This window comes from Saccostrea echinata, unplaced genomic scaffold (genome assembly GCF_033153115.1).
Source record: "Saccostrea echinata isolate AGI-Se365-2 ecotype Australia unplaced genomic scaffold, CSIRO_AGI_Sech_v1 ptg000016l, whole genome shotgun sequence".
In the NCBI taxonomy this organism is placed as follows: domain Eukaryota; kingdom Metazoa; phylum Mollusca; class Bivalvia; order Ostreida; family Ostreidae; genus Saccostrea; species Saccostrea echinata.
In genome coordinates this window covers 28700176-28722057 of record NW_026889765.1, presented here as the reverse complement: position 1 = coordinate 28722057, position 21882 = coordinate 28700176, and the positions used below count along the sequence as shown (strand labels likewise).

The 21882-nt window shown below is 33.9% G+C and overlaps 1 protein-coding gene across 1 annotated transcript; it reads right to left on the bottom strand.

Annotated features, from left to right (window-relative positions):
- Window positions 1–4147: 4147 nt before the first annotated feature.
- On the bottom strand, window positions 4148–21813 carry LOC133188630 (uncharacterized). Its single transcript, XM_061324129.1, has 14 exons — window positions 21674–21813; window positions 18421–18849; window positions 15099–15169; window positions 12327–12519; window positions 10548–10565; window positions 10261–10449; window positions 9875–10135; window positions 9321–9407; window positions 9113–9192; window positions 8135–8183; window positions 5625–5650; window positions 5430–5525; window positions 4966–5037; window positions 4148–4378 (listed from the first exon to the last, which is right to left on the bottom strand). The coding sequence occupies exons 1-14, from the start codon at window positions 21675–21677 to the stop codon at window positions 4265–4267; spliced, it is 1689 nt and encodes a 562-aa protein (XP_061180113.1). The 5' UTR covers window positions 21678–21813; the 3' UTR covers window positions 4148–4264.
- Between the last annotated feature and the right edge of the window lie 69 nt (window positions 21814–21882).

Sequence of the window (21882 nt, the reverse complement as noted above, 5' to 3'; positions counted from 1 at the left end):
ATCCCCAGCTCTGCTGAATTCTTTTTCTCTGTGAGAACTTGTGAATGTGCTATCTCCAGCCTTACTGAATTCTTTTCAGCTCTGATAGCTTGTCTTTGTGCTATCTCCAGCTCTGCTGAATTGTTTTCCTCTGGGAGAATCTCTATATGTGTCATAGGGTCATCGTTAAAGACAATAACGCTGGATTCGTCAAGATTTGATGAAATTTTAATAGGATAAGAAAAGAAACCTAGAAAACACACTCCCGACACACACATTAACAAGAGACAAATACAGCACATTACTCAAAGTTACAAATTACACATGACAAATTCACGTCTCCGCTAATAAAGATATGTAACGTATTATCGTAATTCATTTAAAAAGTGTTTACATCATTAGAAATAGATCTTACCAGGTATCAAGTATTATAAAATATAATAATGTAAAGTTTAGTCAAGGACTCAAGGTATCGTGGAACTCGATGACTACAAACGTTGAATATAGGGTTGGATCTCTTACATCGTAAAGGTAGAAGCTGATAGCCTATTTGAATTGGCGGGAAAGGCGCTTATGTAGTGCACGGAGTTAGTATACATGCATATTAATTCTCAAATAGTAGTCAGTCATTGGTCCACCGGTCGTAGTCGTATACCTGGTCAGTTTCTAAGCTAAAAATAGAAACATCATGTGACAAAACAAAAAATTCACACATGCCACTCATTCACGCAATCAGCGCTATGTTCGATTAGCAATGCGCGCTAATCAAATATACATTGTACCTGTAGTTTATTTACAAAATTAATATTTATTGATAATTAAATATGAACTGTGACATATGTGCTTTCCCTAGCTCTGCTGAATTTCTTTGCTCTGTGAGAACTTGTGTATGTGCTATTGTAAGATCTGCTAAATTCATCCTCTCTTGGGTAGAGTGTCTCTGTGGTAAACCTGTTTTTTTTTTTGTTTTTTTTGACCCTCTTTAGTATGTTCTATCTTTTTATATATATATATATATAGATTCTTCTGTTGATGTTGGTTTGACAGCCTAAAATTCTGAGTATAAAGGACTTTCTTTCTTCTCTCTTTATTGAATGTTATTATATCACTGTTGAGTACAACTTCCAATAAAGCAAAGAATCTCTTTGGATGACTGCTGTGAAAGATATACATACTGTAGTATTTGTGATCGCGGATGCAAGAAACTGAAGAAAATAAATCAAAGGCCTAAAGGGCCTGAGAGTCGACTCGCTCGAGTTTATTGAGCTTTTTCATACAACATGTCACCATGCCTTATATTCAGTTTTTATTGCATCTTAAGAAATTGAATATCAGGTCTCCATGATTGGTTAAAAAATTAAAAGCTTCAAATCAATCCCACCTCACATGAGAATTTTTAAATTTATTTAAAGTATGGGTTTGTAAATACACAATGTGACAAAAAAAAAACACAACATTTTGAATAGGGATCCAAATACAATTGTTTAAATTTGAACGGGTCTCAATTTACCCCCCTGCCCCCCCCCCCCCCCCCCCAAAAAGTAAATAAAGGTGAAGGGTTTTAACATCTCCCACCTTTTTAAGTCAAATGAGTTCTTTAAAAAACTTCTCTTCAGTATTTTTTAATTATTATTATTATAAATCTTACTAGATCTCAGTGTTCTATTAAGAAAAAAAATACAGCAAAGTGGTGAAATAAAAACAAGGGGAAAAGGGAAAATCATGTTAAAAAGGGAGACAAAGTATCATGGAAAAAAAAAATAACATTTTAACGTAAGATAAATCACTTAAAAACAACCTCCAGTAATGGAAAACAAACGTTAGATATCTATGGGAAAATTTTTCAAGATCCGCCTAACTATATACATGTATTCACACAATTTTACTTTAATTTAAGCATTATGATTATGTTTATGTTAAGTAACATATAATAATTTAATATAGCATTGTGGAAAGCAGCACTGCAAACCTGGATTCTAAAAATAAATTAAGCACACTAGCTGCAGTGGTCTGTATTATAAAGTAATTAGGTCAATGATTCACACTACAAACCTGGATTCTAAAAATAGATTTTTCAGGTACACTAGCTGCAGTGAATGAGAACAGCAGGTGTGTGTGTTAGGGAGTATTATAGGTCAATGATAAACTTCAGATGGGAAGATTAGATCTGCCTAACATGCTTGCACACACTAGTATATTCATACGCAGTATTTGTACATGCATTATACAGATATTTAATCGAATTTTTCTTTTAAAAAACTGAAGACATAAATAATGTTACATTATGAAATTTTATACTGTTTATACCTTCTAAGTTTAAGCAATCACTCAAACAAAAGCATTTTTTGCTAGAACTATCTTATTTGGTGTATGAATCACCTAGATGAATGAGTGATAATTTTTACACTTCCAGCTGTGATACCAATGAGTCGCTCTGTGAGCCGACTCAAAAAACCAAATAATCCAACAGTTTTTAAATTATCTGTTAACAAAAAGGTCACTTTTGTTAAAGTTGTAAATTTGATGGTAAATGTTAGCAAGCTAAGGGGCAAAGGATATCTCTCAGGAAAAGCTTTAATACATAGGCAATGTTTACTGCAAAATCTGTTGTTGCGGTATCTTACTTAGTCTTTTGTCTCATACAATAAAAAATATTTCTAAAAAGTATATACATGTATATATCCATAAAATGTATTTGTGTCATTGTTCCACAAGTCTCATATTACTGGCCTCATATAAAACCCTGTCATTGGTAAAATACTGGGGGGGGGGGTTTTGTTGTTGTTTTGTTTTTAAAAGTTTTGCTATAGCTGGATGGCTGAATTACCTCAAAGCATCATACACAGCCACTAGCTTTGTTTGAAAAAAAGCTTCACAGAGAACAGACAATTTGGGTGTTTTTTTTTTATTCATCAGAGACACTGATCAAAGATTCACAATTTCCAATGAATTACCTAATACTGCATGTATTTATTTTTTCCATGTAAAAGCATCAATAACTGGAATTAAATAACTCAATAGAGAAAAAAAAATATACATGTATGTAAAGCAAAAAAAAGTTTTAAACATAAAATATTGCCCCATGAATTTACTTTTTTACCCATTTTCAGACCACTAAAAAGTGCCTAAAACTTACAAGATACATATACCTGCAAATACAACCATCATCCTAAAACAAAATGAATTTGTTTTGCCTTACACACTTATACACAAGGAATCACAATCGCTGTGGATATATCCTTTAAACTAGGGAAAATAAAACATTAGGCAAGTAGATGTGGAAATTTATACAGCCCATGCATTAAGAAGAATTAACATCATACAGTAGATACTTGCATCCAGTAAGCAATCAAAAAGGATTTGTATATATAAATCACAGTAATATCATCCACAATATCACTCAAAAAAAAATTACACAATATCATAATGCCATAAACACATTAAGTCCTAACAAAGTCTCAAAATCTATGCTCTGTAGCAAAAAAAAAAAAACTAAGATGTTTTCTCTTTATTATAAGCAATTACCATCACTCAAAATAAAGTATTATTTAATACTACAGATTGTCTGGAAATAATCCTAATAAATGCATAATGTTTAGATTTTATGGACTCTGAAACCATGATATGATATAAAACTCTTATATTCATTTTTTTGAAAATAACAAAAAAATTAAAATACAAAGCTGACAAGAATTGCTGACTGCTTCTGCCACATGAGCAAATACATGTATAAAGCTTAGCACCCATAAATAATGTTTCTAAAATAATTATTGATCACTAACAAGAAAAAAAATCACTAACACTTAATAAAATCACTAACCCAGTTTATAAAATCACCAAGACTAAAAAATCACTATATGCATATTTGATTTCAGTATCGCAATGTTAAATACAGCATCAATTGTAGTTCCATTAGCTTAAGCACAATACTCTGTACCACGAATTCCCATTTACTTTCATAATTACACTACATTATAAAGCGAAAACCATCTACAGTCAGTAAGCTCAGTTCTAACATGTCTAAACTTGATTGTTCTGTTGTTTGGCCAAGAATAAATCAGATCATAATAACACAACAACTGTCATTACAGATCTGTAGTAACTCCAAAGATACTAAATCGAACTCGGTCTAACATAACAAGTCAATGATATGTTGTATGCAGCACCGCCACATATCCACAATATCCTACTAAGGCAGAGGTAACATGATTTAAGCAAATAAATCATATTTCAAATTAATAAAACATCTTGCATTGTATCACTTGGATGATGCTGGTCTAAGGAATTAAAATAGGTCTGCTTTCCTTTTCAGGTCATTACGCTTCCATTCTGGTAGTCTTGTGAAGTGTTCCCTATCCATTTTGAACAGTTGATTAAAGTCCTCTGGACGTAAATGAATCTGGAAAAATAAGAAGGCATTTTTTTTACAAGTACTGATATTTAAAAGTCTGAGATAAAGGAAATGTCTGTCTTAACTGCCTACTTCAGTAGCCTGGCTGACTTTGGATAACAGAGGGTAGATAGATTTTGTGGAGAAGTATAACAATTTTTCAAACATATTATACAGAGAACCAATCAAACAATTTTCCAAACATCCAAATTTTACAGAGAACCCATCAAACAATTTTCCAGACATCCAAATTTTACAGAGAACCAATCAAACAATTTTCCAAAAAATCGAAATTTTACAGAGAACCAATCAAATTGACTAGTTTTTAGGATGGGACTATTGGTCACAAGTAAAAAGTTTTGATTTTTTATTACAGAATTTGTTTCCCATAACTTGAATTTTTTTTTTTGAAACAATATTATTATGATTCACATATATACATTTCAAAAAGTAAAAGTAATTGCTTGACATTTTCTTTGCTCTTCTGAATGCAAGACAATATACAAAGCTCACACAGGTCTATAGATTTCTTATCAAAAGTTAGCTAGTTCTCTGTACTTTTATCTGATGTCAGTGAACCAGTCATGAGAGCTTACCTCCAGCATATTTCTATCCACATCTTTAGGCAAGTCGAAATTACTAATCTTCAGCTTATCATATGGATAGATCTACAATTCATTATAACAAAGGATAAAAATTCATTCCATCAACTTCATTCTGTAAAACAGCACAGCTTTTCCATACATATAGTTGTACTTCAAACAGAGCACAGAAAGAATGCAGACATACATGTATTATATGTCTGATTTTTTTTAGGCTTAAGGTTCATCAACCCTCCAACAAGAGAGATAACTCTTACTAGAATGAATTCATTATTCCATTAAAAGTTTTCATGTTAATAGTTATTTTTCCATATATATTTGTCAAATTTTTCTCTCCAAGGGATGCTGAAATTGTTCACATTTCCATGTTTATTTAGATTTCTTTTGGAAAATCATCATTACAGCAAAATTTTTACATGGTAAAAGGGGGGGTGGGGGGGTGAACATTGAGCACTTACCGGGGGGTCAGCTTCTGTGTGCCACGTACTTCTCTGTAGAGAAATTATAGATATACCTTGGCCTCCTAATATACTGGAAGTCGCAAAAGATTCTTGCTGCAAAATAAAAGCATTAATTTTTCATCATAACCATAATACGAGAAAGAAACTTTCAATATACCAGACACCATGTAAAAATACGGAATTAAGACATACCTCTGTATTAACTGTGGAAGAAGAAGCTGAAAAAGTAAGTACACAGTACAAAAAATTAATTATGCAGATACAAACAAAAATGATGTGGTCCAAAAATTAACAAGGCTTAATATCCAATGAATGCACAGTAAATAAATAAAGTCCCTATTGAAAATTGACTCTTTTTTCCTCCAAAATTAACAAAAATTCCCAAGTGAAAAGGGTCATGTAAGCTCTGATTTAAGATAGTACCTATAAACTTTTCTACACCCAATTAAGACTTTCAAAGTATTAATTGTTAAAGTGTTTTAAAATGAGTATACATGTATTCATTTAGAGCTGGTGTGACACAGCTATAATCATCTTTGATGTTCAGTAGAAAGAACCACAATCTCTTTCCCCTCCACAGGAAAATAAAGTATATACTGTTGTATCCAATATAAACAATCAACAGTAAGAACAAAGTCAAACAAGAGGCCCATTGGCCACAACGCTCACCTGAGTTACTTTGGCCCTGCTGTTCTTCACAAGACCTCCCCTTTGAAATATTTATTGCGGCTCCGCCCTACCCCCGGGGGCCATGAATTGAACAACTTAGAATCTACACTACCCAAGGATGCTTCCACATAAGTTTCAGCTTTTCTGGCCCAGTGGTTCTTGAGAAGAAGATTTTCAAAGATTTTGCCTATATATTTCAATGTAAAACTTTGATTCCTTATTGTGGTGCCCCCCTACCCCCGGGGGCCATGCTTTGAACAACTTAGAATCTACACTACCCAAGGATGCTTCCACATAAGTTTCAGCTTTTCTGGCCCAGTGGTTCTTGAGAAGATTTTCACAGATTTTGCCTATATATTTCAATGTAAAACTTTGATTCCCTATTGTGGCCCCACCCTACCCCCAGGGGCTATGATCTGAACAATTTAGAATCTACACTACCCAAGGATGCTTCCACATAAGTTTCAGCTTTTCTGGCCCAGTGGTTCTTGAGAAGAAGATTTTCAAAGATTTTGCCTATATATTTCAATGTAAAACTTTGATTCTCTATTGTGGCGCCGCCCTACCCCCAGGGGCCATGTTTTGAACAACTTAGAATCTACACTACCCAAGGATGCTTCCACATAAGTTTCAGCTTTTCTGGCCCAGTGGTTCTTGAGAAGAAGATTTTCACAGATTTTGCCTATATATTTCAATGTAAAACTTTGATTCTCTATTGTGGCCCCCACCCTACCCCAGGGGCTATGATTTGAACAATTTAGAATCAAAACTACCCAAGGATGCTTCCACATAAGTTTCAGCTTTTCTGGCCCAGTGGTTCTTGAGAAGAAGATTTTTTAATGACCCCACCCAATTTTTGTCTTTTCTTGATTATCTCCCCTTGTAAGGGGGGTTGGCCCTTCATTTTAACAATTTAAACTCCCCTTCACCCAAGGATGCTCTGTACCAACTTTGGTTAAAATTGGCTCAGTGGTTCTTGAGAAGAAGTTGAAAATGTGAAAAGTTTACAGACGGACAGACAGACAGACGGACGGACGCCGGACAACAGGTGATCAGAAAAGCTCACTTGAGCTTTCAGCTCAGGTGAGCTAAAAAGAAAAGAAAAATGTAATATTGATTCAAGGAATCACTGTCTAGTCTGTCGGGTATGCCAGGGCATCAATGACAGTGGAAATGTGGGATAATTTGCATAAGCGACGAAACCCGTTTTGCATATTTTTTATCCCATCTTTCCAACTGTCATAAATGTCCCTGGTATACCCAACAAACTAAACAGTAATTCCTTATATTTACATTTATGTGTCAAATAAAAATGTAAATAAAGATTAAAAATGCTGTATTGTAAAATAAATACAAGAAGCATTCCATGTTAATTTCCATAGTCCCAGCCGATTGATGTCAGACACAATAATCCAGGAAATTGACATGCATATTAGGCACTTGAGCTTTCACCTGAAGAAATTCACATTCAGTTGCAAACATTGAAAAATTAACACACTTAAATTTCTCTGATTTATCAAGGAGAAAACAGTTGGAAGATACACAAAATAAATGTAAAGACTTAAGTTAGCATGAAGTTTAAAATGTTCAAACACTCTTAACTAGATAAAATGCAAGTAAGCAACAAGGTTGACGTGTGAGGTCCAATATATGTTGAGTAATGGTGATAAACGAGATTTAGAGTGACTGACTTTGGGTAACTGACAATGGTTACTTACATGTATGAGGTCTGTGTGACTTATAGAGTCTGGCCAGATGACTTTAAGGGTCTAAGATGACCTCTGGGGTCTAAGTTCACTAATCGGGTCTAAAATGACTTGTGGGGTCTGATTGACTTATGAGGTCTGACCAAGTTGACTCATGGATTGACTTATTGAGTCAAGATGACTTATTGGGTCTGACTAAGTGACTTATGAAGTTTGACCAAGTTGACTTAAGGATTTTGACTACTGTGACTTATGGGATTTGACTTTGTTGAATTATAGGGTTTGAGACTTTGGGTCTGACTTGCTAGGTCTGATTTGTAGACTTACTTGCTGAAGGATGACTCCTGGATCCCAGATCTTCAAAATCATAGTATCTCTGAAAGTTATATGCAAAAATTTTTCATATAAATATGTCATGCTTTCCTGGGTCCTTACAAAAACAAGAGGCCCAAGGGCCTTTACAGTCACTGAGTATAATACAACCTTGTAAAGGATCTATGGAATGATTAATAATTATTTGATAGCACAAAATAAACTGAAACTTGAAAAACAAGAGAAAAAGTATGATCATGGATTAACAAAATAATTAATTTGGTAATCAGCAAAAACTCAGAAACGTGCCCCTATCTGCCAATGCTATCAATACGGTTTGTCTGTTAGTACGCAAAAACTTAAACCTTGCCCATAAGTTTTGAACGATTGAAACTATGGCTTTCACATTTCACATGTATTCCTTGTGACACCAACTTTCTTCGGGTACCAACAATTTTGAACCTTTGACCTTAACCTTTGAGTTAGACCTACTTTTGAGAAACTTTAAATTTGGCCATAACTTTTGAACAGTGAGTGCTAGGGCTTTCATATTTCACTGGTATAATCCTTGTGGCAAGACCTTCCATTGGGTACCAACAATTTTGACCCTTTGACCTTGGAGTTCGACCTACTTTTGAAAAACTTTAACCTTGGCCATAACTTTAAAGTTATGCTTGGGATTTCATATTTCACATGTAAATTACTTGTAAATTTTTGTTCCTCTTCACCCATAAATGCTATATGCCAAAACTGGATGAAATCGGTTCAGTGGTTTCAGAGAAGTTGAAAATGATCTAATGTTTGCACAGGACAGCAGACAAAAACAAAGAGCAATAGGTCACTTGAGTGACTCTGGTGACCTAATATTTCAATTGCAAGTTGATCATATTTTATGAGCTGAATTTTAATTTCAAAATTACTGAAATGCTCTGAATTTATACATCTTATATAAATAAGGGTGGAAAAAAGAATAAGATGGCACTTATTACTCACATAGCTAAGATGACCTCCAAAAGTGCCCGAAACAGGAAGAGTGGCAGCCCTTGGAGTGAGAGAATAACTAGTTCTTCGTACTGAAAGAAAGAATTGTTCTTAACATTAAAGCAAACCATCAAAACACCTCTCTGAATCTCAACAACATTATCAATGAAGTTTGCATTTGCCAAAGATTAAGTGTAAATCCTCAATCAAATGCCTGTACCTGGATGTGTGGACATGGTTCTATAGCCTCGTGATATATCACTATCATCCCAATACCGACGTGGTCGATCCAGGAATCTAGAGGGAGCTGCAAAATCAAATAGATCTGTCAAACAGCAAAAATGTAGGTACAATAATAAAACTGTACGTACCTGAATACCAGTACTTGTAGGTAACCTTGGGCTGTAAGTCATCCAAGATAGGTTTCAAAAAACTAGAACATATATTCACCAAAACAGAGATGTCAACTGAGCATGCGACAGGAAGAAAAAAAAACTATCATAATACAATGAGTCAAACATAGTAAACAGAGTATCTGCTTGTTTGTTAGTTGAGAAATTGAAAAGTTGAGAGCAAAGTTAATTAGTATTGATGAAAATAACATGCCATATTAATTTTTGTAATGTTTACTCTCTTTCTGAAAGAGAGATTTGCTGATTTTGAGGGTTGTTTTGTAAGCGTACATTGTATATCATAAATCAAACTTCCAGACAAACTTTAGGAATCAATATCATACAGGCTACTGATTTTGTGTGCTGTTTAGTTTACACTTACAGGCAAACATTGGGGACTGGTACCGTGTGCTGTATCGAGGTTCATGATCAGCACTTGGCACTCTAGAAGCTTTCCATGGATCTAAAGCCTTCACAGGATGTGCTCGCTTTTCCTCCAGTTCTTTATATATAATTTTGCCTATACCAGACTGGTCTTTAAATTTGGAGAGTTCCTCTATTTCTTTGGTAATTTTAGGGTCCTCTGGGGGCATTTCTTCATCCTCTTCATCTGTTTCACCGCGACTTTTACGTCGCTGTCTCACTATATAATCAAAAAATCATTGATACATGTTCTTTGTTTGTAATTGTTTAATATGATCACAACCCCTGATAAAATGGGTCATATGCTTTTCTAGTACTAAATCATTTTTTTCTCTGAAATCTTACATATTTCTGGTAGAATGGCCGCTGGACATGGAGGTCCAGGCCAGTCCTCTCTTTCTATCTTGGTGATCTCATTGGGGGGTGGGGGCTTGGCAGCGGGGAACATGCTCATCCTCACAGCCTCCTCATTCCGGAGCTCAGAGGAAGAGGAAACCCGCCTCGTTCGCTTTACCACCACTTTCGTGCCAGTAGCTGGTGGTGAAAAAAAAGCAATAACATTAACAGGGGCTTGGTTTTGCAAGGGATGATTACTGAAGAAACATTTTGCTTTACTGAATGATCACACTTACCTAAGGCAGCCATACCACCTGGAAAAAAACGTGTTAAAAGATATTAAAGTTGTTGGTAAAACATATATCACACCAGGTGGTTAGAAAAATCTGTTGAAATCTAACACTGAGTAGTGACAAGGCTTTCACAGTTTAAAAAGCATTCCTTTTTTTTTCTTTATAAACAAAAGGCTTTTAGTACACATAAAACAAGAGGCCCATGGGCCACAGTACTCACCTGAGTAAGTTTGGCCTTGCTGTTTTTCACCTGATTTCTCTCCCCCCCCCCCCCCCCCCCCCCCCCCGTAGTACTTATTGTGGCCCCGCCCTATCCCCAGGGGTCATTATTTGAACAATTGGAATCTACACTACCCCAGGATGCTTCGAAGTAAGTTTCAGCTTTTCTGGCCCAGTGGTTCTTAAGAAGAAGATTTTTAAAGATTTTTACTACATATTTCAATGTAAAACTTGAATTCCCTACTGTGGCCCTGCCCTACCCCGGGGGTCATGATTTGAACAATTTAGAATCTACACTACCCCAGGATGCTTCCACGTAAGTTTCATCTTTTCAGACCCAGTGGTTCTTGAGAAGAAGATATTTAAAGATTTTTCCTATATATTTCAATGTAAAACTTGGATTCCCTATTGTGTCCCCGCCCTACCCCCGGGGGTCATGATTTGAATAATTCAGAATCTACACTACCTCAGCATGCTTCCAAGTAAGTTTCAGCTTTTCAGGTCCAGTGGTTCTTGAGAAGAAGATTTTTAAAGATTTTTACTACATATTTCAATGTAAAACTTGGATTCCCTATTGTGGCCCCCGCCCTACCCCAGGGGGTCATGATTTGAACAATTTAGAATCTACACTACCCCAGGATGCTTCCAGATAAGTTTCAGCTTTTCTGGCCCAGTGGTTCTTGAGAAGAAGATTTTTTAATGTCCCTACCCAATTTTTGTATTTTCTTGATTATCTCCCCTTTGAAGGGGACTTGGCCCTTCATTTTAAAAAATTAAACTCCCCTTTACCCAAGGTTGCTTTGTACCAAGTTTGGTTAAAATTGGCCCAGTGGTTCTTGAGAAGAAGTCGAAAATGTGAAAAGTTTACAGACGGATGGACAGACGGACGGATGGACAGACGGACGGACGGACGACGGACAACGGGTGATCAGAAAAGCTCACTTGAGCTTTCAGCTCAGGTGAGCTAAAAACATAAAAATAAGAGAAGTCCCCCAATAAATTGTAGATTTCTGAGATTACTTTCTCTCAAGTTTTAATGAAATACTTAAAGATAGACGTTTACCATAGAGAAAACCATATTTCAATGATACACACAGAATGTTCTGTTTTGAACTGTATACACTTGGCAATTTAAAAGGTGTTTTGTTCCATGACTGAGGTTTAGTGCACATCAAATGACCTTAAAGTACTGGTTTTATATTCTAACACATAGTTAAAAAATTTATCTGTTGAGATATTTAGAGTTAGTTTCTATGGAATTTTTGAAATCATACAAAACCTTGACACAACACAGTGTGACTTAAGTCAAAATTTGGACAACATATCTTCATTGCAGTTTTAAGGAAATTAGCTGAGGTTATCATGATTATGAATTATATGAAAAAACATTTTTAAATATACTCATTTTAACAGTATTAAATCATATTTAGGTGCGTTTCAAGCTACCATCTGTATGCTAATTTAAATACATGCAAACATATAATTTAAAAAGTATTCTTACACTAACAACATTTTCATTTAATCTGAGAAGTAGTCTTACAGATGAATACAAAATAAACCAACTTTTCTTGGGTTTCAAAAATTCTGGTTTGTCCCTAGAGTAAGAGAAGTTGACTGGCCGGTGGAAGTGGGGGGAGGTGTGTTCCTGGCGGGGATTTAGGGGGGCCTTCTTCAGGTAGTTGCTCTTCCCTTCACCCAGGTAACTAGTATTGTAAAACTTTCCATAGTCTAGAACTGCCTTCTTTTCATAGTAGTCCTATTAAAACCATAAAACCATCATTAGACACAAATTGTTCCTATTATATCTTTCAAAAATGATGACTCATATTCAAATTGACATGTTATTTTTCTAAATATATGTCAGATAAACTGTTGTGTGTTGGAGAATAAACATTGCAACACAGTAAATAAAAAATAATAAATACAGGAAAGTCTATTCCTGTTGGTTTGTTCTACTGGCAGCCCCTACACAAATGAAGGTGGACTTGTGATCTATGGACAATTAAAGGTAAATACATATACCAGTAATACTTATTCATGGAATACACTCTCTCTCTTTCTGAAGATTTTTCAGACAAAAAAAAAAAGAATTTTGAGATTAAAATACTTGTAAAATGGGAAACACTATCAAGATAGCATTATTATATGCTGATGTGTAATATAGACCCTAGCACATGTTACATTCAGCCAAGTACTCCCAGATTATTAAATCCACCATCTCCTTTTATAAAAGTTTACATTTTAATGTAACTACAAAAAGGTCATTCGTGACAGCAATTCATGACAGAATTGAACAGTGTGAACTTGTTTAGAGTTATGCTTATTCACGTGTTACCTAAGTGTGAGTACCTCCACACCCTTCACACTATGAATATAAAGTCCCCATTACTGCCTTCTCCTGTAACAGTTCTTTTAAAACACAATACAGAACTCCCATCTTTTGTTTACTATGGTTGGCAATGGCTTATTTTGTTCATTTATTTATTTTGTCCTTGGAGTATGGTAAAAATTCTTTAAACATCCAAATTAAACCAAGCTTATGATAAAACCTATTCGTTCTGCATGTTTCCTTGTGATTCTTTTCTTTTATACATAAGTCACATATGTGTGACAGAAAATTACATGTAACAATTTTTCAAAGTAATTTACATTTTATATAATATCTTATACTTAATTTTGTGAAAGTGGATATTTTCATTAAATATAACCTGTAATTTAATTTTTTTTTCCAAAAAAAAAAGTATTCTGTCACAGAGCCAAAGTAATAGAATGGCATAATGAATTCATGATGCAAAAAAAAAAAAAAAAAAAAAATGCAAAATAACTCAGATGTATATACAAGACATAATTTTCTCAGAGTTTAATCTATTAGAATTCATACAAATTTGATAGAGTCATATTCAAACGGTAAAGTTTTAATTGGAGCCTTATTTGGGACTTCCTACATGTATTCCTGTCATTATTTGTCAAATAAATAATGAAAATCAATCCATTTACAACTCCATAACTAGTACATATTGTAAAAATCAAAATGACCAAAAGAAAAATTCCAAGCAAGAGAATATATCTTGTCCCCTGGATTATAATCAATGCTATCACCTTACAAAGTCACTAAAATCTCCATGGTAACCAATTATAATCTGGTGCCATTTTGTCCAGTATCAACTCCACACCTACTTGAATTAATCTTTGTCATATCCTTTAGTGGAACAGATGAATCAATGAGACTGATATATTGAAGTAAAATTACTCAGTAATCTAAATTGGAGGCAAAGCATTGATTTATATGCTTGTAAATAATTTCATAAATACTTTTATACCATGGAAATGCCACATAATTCAATATACTATGTCATATGATTTGATTTGTTTTTAATTGAGAATGCAGTTGACAGTCTTCAATTGCATAAAAGGGAGAGGGAGATGTCAGAAAAAATAAATCTGGTAATCACAAGTTTCAAAGAATGGTAAAAATTTAATTCAGAAATCTAATACAGAAACATTTATGAATGAGTTCAAGTATCATATTGGGTTTAGCTTACCTGACTAAATGACTTACTATAAAATATTACGATTTTCTCGAATTAGCACTAACTTGATATACATCATTCAGTTTCTTCAACACCAACTTAATAAGCTGAAGCCCCTACTTTATCATTATCATCACCCAAATCATCGCATTTCTGATAGAGGGTGAACCAAACTTCCTCCTAACCAAACTAACCTTACTAACACTATCAGATGTGAAATCTCTATCACATTCCTTACTAATCACTGCAAATAGAGGTTATCTTCACTAACCTTACAAACAGATGTCAAATCCCTATCACACTTTCCTAACTGACAGGTGTTAAAACTTTGTCACTGTCACTTACCTGGCTGACAGGTGTTAAAATTTCATCATCACTATCCTGACTGACAGGTAAAGAGACTTCATCATCACTTACCTGATAGGTGTTAGGACTACAACATCACTTACTTGACAGACATGTGTTCCATGTAAGGCTTCATCATCACTTATCTTACTAAAACATGTTAACTTTTATCATCACTTACCTATTTAATGGGTGTTAAGACTTCATCATCACTTACCAGTGTAAGACTTCATCATTGCTTACCTGACTGATGGCTGTTAAGCTTCATCATCACTTATCTCACTAACAGGTGTTAACCTTTATCATTACTAACCTGGCTGACAGGTTTTAACCTTTATCATCACTTACCTGACTAACAGGTGTTAACCTTTATCATCACTTACCTGATATACGGGTGTTGCATGTAAGGCTTCCTCATCACTTACCTGACTTACAGGTGTTAACCTTTATCATCACTTACCTGGCTGACAGGTGTTAAGGCTTCATCATCACTTTGATCTGTGTGGTCCTGGTCAGAATCTGTGTTTATATCTACACAAATTAAAATTACATTAGTTAAAGGTTACAGGCAAGGCAAAAATGGCTATGTCTAGAAAATATATTACCACACATTTACCCCACATGGTATCACATAGATAATCTAAAATTAGCAGTAGAAAACACAGACAATAAATGGGTAGGGGGGTCTGAATCAAGATTTCAACTAGCTGATTAATATCTTACAAATTCTTATTGAGACAGTGCTAGAAGTTGTGACTTGTGACTTAAATGACCATACTAAACTGCAACCAGAAAAATGATTTTGCAACTAGCAATTTAAGTAACTCACATCTTTGCAACTGGATAACCCAAGAAATTTGCAACAGCAATCATATGTGGAGGAGACATATATTCTTAATTAAACTTAATAAAGTGTCACAAGGACCTAGATTAAACATTAAATAATGGTGGCAATTAAATGTTGCAAAACAAAGGCATGTTAGCAGTGACATACAAACATGTCTTGAACTTATTAGAACCATTCACTTTCATAGTGAAGAATTTGGTCAATTGCTTGTATATACATGTATCACAATTAAGTAAGAGTGTAGTGTTTCAGTGGTTCTTAATAGCATGTTTTAACCATTTAGGTATGTAAAGTCCTGTGGCTGCCTAAACAGGGGTCCAATTTTATGCAAACATCAGTCAATTTTGTTGCATTTCATTTAATTTTGAACTGAGCTAGTTTGATATAAATTTCTGCTTGAACTTGGAGGACTGAAAGACTAGTTAAATATTATCAGACACTAAAGCATAAAACCCTAGAAAATATCACAAAATTGGCATGAATGGACTACAGCCCAAATAATATCCAATATTTAGCTTATTCTTGATACTTTCAGCCTCCTTGGAAGATTGCAATTTCTCCACTTGATGTTAGAAACATTGACGAAGAGTGGATATCACCATAGGTGACTATGAGAGAAAAAAATAATCTATATCAGCTATTATGTCAGATTAGTTTGTGAGATTAATTAAAATAATTTTCAAAGTTTAAATTTTAAACAATAATACTTTAATTCAGACGAGTATGAATTATATGTTACGTCTCCTTGAAAAATCTGTTCAAAATTACTTTCTCTAAAATTTGCACAGATATACCTTCAAATTTTAAACAGTTATACATCAAATTATAAAGAGTATTTTTATTGAACTTTTTACTAAATCTTTTTTCCCCCCCAAAACTCATTTCTTTAGTTTTAATTAATGAAAAAGATACTTCACCCATAGGCTTTTCTACATGAAATTAATTAGGTAATATCTATCTGAGATTATTTTAAAAAAATCTCTTTACAGAGCTTGTTCTTTTAATCTGATCTATAATTATGAAATATTTTAAAATTTCAGAGTCAAATTGATTTTTCTTACTTTTTTTTTTTTTTTTGGGGGGGGGGGGGGGCTACTATTACTTTATGCATCACACCTTGACTAATTCAATGCCTCCATCTGTCACATTAAAAATCACTTATAGATTTTGTCAATGTTGTATGTTAATGGAGGACATCAAAAGATAATTTAAATCTTGTTAAAATAATCAGATAATTATATCCTGGCAATTACATTTAAATAGTCAACATATCTGAATGAAGTGATTATAATATACAAAAAATTTACCATTTATTGTGCAAGTTGTAGTTAATTTTATTTAGTGGAGTATCAATCAATCATTTCAAAGTTTAATTTTGTCTGCTCCATTAACATGATACATCTGTAAAAAATACCTAGAAAATGGCACATATCATTTTTAAGAAATTTAAAATAAACCTACTATCACATGTAAAAACCTTATTTTGATCATGTTGACCTGTGCAGTTTCATTTCATTTGATCAGACGGAATTCACATTACATTATTTTAAAATCAACGTTTTGTCACCACAGAGCACTCCTGTTAATTTACGTCAAATATAAAATGTCACGACAGATTCTCAGTAATACTCCCCCTCTACATTTCACACACTGTGTCACGGTCTTCAGTGCCTTATCTAATCATTAAAACAAGTTTCTTTACCAATATTTACACTTTCTTTTGCTTACAGTTATTTGAGTGTCAAGATAGTTTGTCAATGCATGTCTTCATTTTTTTTTTAAAACAACGTAACTCTGGTTTTACAAGTACCGCAACAGTGAAGTGCACATCCCATTTCACAACGCTACTTACAGTTGTTTTTTTTTAACCTTTTTTTTATGCATAATCCATTACTTTGGATGCCAATAAGAAGTCTCTAAAACTCAAAAAAATTCCTGTTTCATTTATTCATACACACAAAGCTAGTCTGATATAAATTTCTGCTTGTTCCAACATTTTCTGAGTTACTTATGGAGTTTTCCCTAGTACAACACAAAATTATGTTTCTACCCGCTGCTCCATGTCATCCTAAGGCATCATTTTTTTCCTCCCTATTCAATGAGGACTACCTGTCTTTTGCAATTGATTTCTGTTCAAAGAGGCAATATAAAACATCACATGGCAAATGAAATGATACAACCATACACATTTGAGTGCTTAATTTTTATTCTGTTTTAGTGCCATTTTAGAGAGATATGACTACAGACTATATAGTGTATTGCGATTATACAGCTTAATTCTGACCTGCTCTGTGACCCCATTTTTATAGTTTTAATTTTTGAATAATTTCGAACATGTTGAAATATATCATATTTGTTCTTCTTAATTCAAATTATTAAAATTTATTGTTGAAATATTGCTACCAAATTTGGTCATAATATGATGCTAAATAAAAGTTATGACAAAAGGCTATGTAGTTTTTGATGGACCCTCATTTAATTCAAAGTATTGAACAACATTTAACTTCATTTGGAAATGCCTATTCTATTTCAAATCCTTGTTTTAAAATAAGTATATCAAAAAAAATTTTAAAATATTATGTTTTTCAAGTCCTTAATATTTTCCAAAGATATTTCCAGAAAATAGCAGAAAGCTTTCCTTTCATAATGGTATGTAAAAAAAAAAAATAATAAAAAATAAAAATAGAGCAATAAAAACACTTATTTTTCTGTTTTGTGACTATGGCATTTATGAAAATCTCTACCCTTCATGAATACATTTTGTTGTTTAAGTTTTTATGCATCATTATCTCAAAAATTACAAAATACATGTGCATCTGTGAATGTCACTCAGAATGTTGTTTTTCTGGACAAACATCTGATATTTATCATGTTTATCAAGTGAGATGTTTGTTTTCAAGTTTCTGCATTCTGCTAAATAATCTGTGATACTTACGTAATTGTTCTGTACATAACATCCCATAGGCTGCTGGTGTAGAGGCCGCCCGAGGAAGCATACCTCCATTGACTGTCTTTGGTGTTAATGGCTCTGTGCCAGTGCCGTTCATTCTTAGGGGACTATCAGGAATGGATTTTTCTGTCCACGTCTGAGGAACATTTTCCTTTTGCTCATAGTCTGTGTCTTGCTGATCATAGTCTGTTTCTTGTTCCGAGCTAGAAGACGCCATATTTAAGGACCTGCTCTTCGGAAGACTTGGCGAGTCCCCTATACTGGATCTCTGCTCCATAACGGGAGCGGACTCTGATCTCAGCGGGGAGGCTACTTCTGCTCTCTCATGGTGCCTCATTCCTCCCCGCTTCGGAGACTTGCGAGGTGTGGGGGAAGGTTCCCCATCCAAGTCTCTCGGTTTTGATGATTTCTGACCTGTAACATATGTACATCAATCATTTTACTGACTCCTCCTGCTGATTGGCAAGGAAAAATAAAATTTTCTATCTGAAGAATTATTTATCTGAAGAACTTCAAACACTGACCTACTCATTTATGAATTATTTCTGCTAAATTTAACATCAAAAGCTAAATATAAATATTCATTGAAGAAATATAATATAATTAAAGCTTTTATAACACACTCATTAATAAACTTGTGACAAGCATGGAAATTGATTTAATCACATGTTGATAGTGATCAATTAAATAACCTGATGCTTGATTGGACTACATAAAAAAAGTAAAGTAAGTAAGTAAACCTAGCAAACAAGACTACCTAAACTGAGCAAATACTACTCTGAATCTCTGATCACATCTGAAATCCAACACATTGAGAAGGCCATCTGATAAGTCAGTCATGAATATTCTCACACTGCAAATTCACTTTTATTAATTTCAGGGTGCAAAAAAGCACCTGTCCATTCGTCCTGGACGAGTGAAAATCGACCGAGGATAAGTGGATGACATTATCTGCCTGTTCCTGGTGGCGAGTAAAATTTTTAAAATAACTGATAATTTTCTTCTGATTATATCCAGTGATAAAGTCAAACATATAAAAAGTGCTTCAAAATTTGACAAGAGACTTCGACTCTGAATTAAAATGAACATATAATGTACATCCATGATCACAGTTTGAGAAGAGATCTAAACCATGCTTTAATATTTTTTTCTATTATTTTGTGAAAAGCAGGCTTTACAAGGAACAAGTAAAATCTTTATAGGGACAAGTGGGTATGATTTCATACTCATCCCTTAGGGCAAGTTGTCACTGAATTTCTCCCTGAATTCATAATTATGATCCATAGAAGATAAAAAAAAAATTCTAGAAGCCCAATTAGTTCCTTTTTAAGTTAATAAAATTTGTTTTCTCAAAATTACTCTCACACTTTAACAATATTAAAGTGTAAATATTAACAATTTTTGGGAGGAAAGAAGGAAAACTAGATTGATTAAAATTTTTTTTTAAAAATGATAGGATGAGAAGTCCCAGCTGGTATGTTTGATTCATTTTCAAGTTGTATACAAGCACAACACAAATTTAACACTGACTGATCTGTTGATAAACAATTTATTGTTAGGTTGCAACATTTTATTGAGGTTATTTAGCTTAGTCACACATAGTTTTATTTGAAAATGACATGGCACTTGATGAATGACCGTCAAATGATTGTTCTCTTTGTTACATATTGTAGATAATTCAAATTATGGGGAGTATCTGGAAATTTTTGCTTTTCTCTTTCAAAACATCCATTTTCTTTTCAGAGGGATGGGAATAATGCAAACCATTTCAATTCTTTACTATTATAAGTATCAGCAAGATCAGTACCTCATTGTCCAAACTGACACCAAATGAAATAATTTTATTACACCCAAAGTATTTTTTTTACAGAAGTGAAATACTGTAGATCACTTAATTTTTGCGACACCTTATTTTAGCGAGTTATATACACATGTATTTGGTATTTATAAGCGACACAAAATTTTCACGAATGGAGGTTTTTGCTGTATATGTTTTTTGCTAAAAAAAAATTACATGTATACACAAGAATTAAATTTTCACAAGCTGACCATCGCGTGTAATTACGCGAAAATAAAGTTCTCGTGAATAAAAAGTGTTTAACAGTAGTTTAAAGTGATCAGCTACATCAAAGCTTATAGATTCATCAATGTTACTGAAATATTTAAAAGATATCACAGGAAACATGAGAATTAGAAAGGGGGGGGGGGGATTTCATGACAATCCTAATAGACTTAATATCATAGTACATATATGTACATGATGTTTCTACAGGAAATCTTAGACTTGGTTGATCTTTGGTGTCTCTTTGCTTTATGTATGCATTCAATAATTAACCCTTTCTCATTGTGTAAACATACTTCTAATAAATAAGAATATGTTGATTGATTAAGCTAAGTGAGACTAACCAGTCAATACACAATTGGCCATGAAACGCATTAAATGACAATTGTCTGTTTATATATGTAGTGTAACTGAAGCTTAGTATGACTGTATGTACTACCAGAAATATGTGCACATGTGTCAATAATCAACAATTTCAAATACAATACATCTGAACACAAAATTTATACCTATATACAAAGGTGCATTGTAAACCTGCCATTTATGTACTTGTAAGGGAACTGATTCCTCAGGTACATGAAAGTTTTCAATGATTTTATCTCAGTATAACATGGTTTGGACAAAAGGAGCATTTAGAAGTGACTCATAAATATTGACCTAGGTCAGGTTCCTGTGAAGAGATAGCATGAAACTAATTATATCCCTGTGTTAACACATATTCTGTTACATTTTCCCCCTAGTTTCAAATTCACCTCTGTCACATATTCAACAACCAACACAGGGTGTCTGGTGTGATGTTTTATGTCTGAAATAACCAACTCGTCTATAACCAGGTCTTTTCTCAGTAGGCCGCATGCCTTTTCGTGTCTGATAATGTTGATGATGAGGGTTCCAATGATCCGCCATCTTGAATTTTTCTGGGTAATTTGCAAAAGCTAATCTACTGATATTTATCCTTATAAATAATGTCTGCGTTGACAAAGAGATCATATACAAAGTTAACTATGATATGTAAATGGCAACCTCTGAACATAATATGTAAACACGCAGAGCGGAGAAACTGCCAAATGTATAGAACCGAGCAGCTAATGTTTATTGCTCGAGTGTCATGCTTCGACATTTTTAACATGGTCTGCGATTCTCGAATAACCAACCGATTTATGTAGAAATACTCACCCATGACAGAAAAGATCCCACAAACCCGGTATTTTATGTCAGCATATGGGTAAATATATCTCCTTTGCCATCCACATGTTGTATACACAGCCGAAAGGAAGTTCTCAAATGTCAACAAACTTGGGCGATTCCACTTCCACCTCACAAGGGGAGTTCAGCGTTGCATTTACACATTAATTAGCGCGTACTTGATAAATGTCGCATCTGGG

Bases quoted from the DNA above. Each gene is read 5' to 3' on its own strand.
- LOC133188630 (XM_061324129.1), bottom strand. The intron at 15,170-18,420 runs GTAAGTATCACA...TAATTTGTGTAG, and splicing joins GTTATGTACAGAACAATTAC to ATATAAACACAGATTCTGAC. The intron at 10,136-10,260 runs GTAAGATTTCAG...TTGATTATATAG, and splicing joins GGCCATTCTACCAGAAATAT to TGAGACAGCGACGTAAAAGT.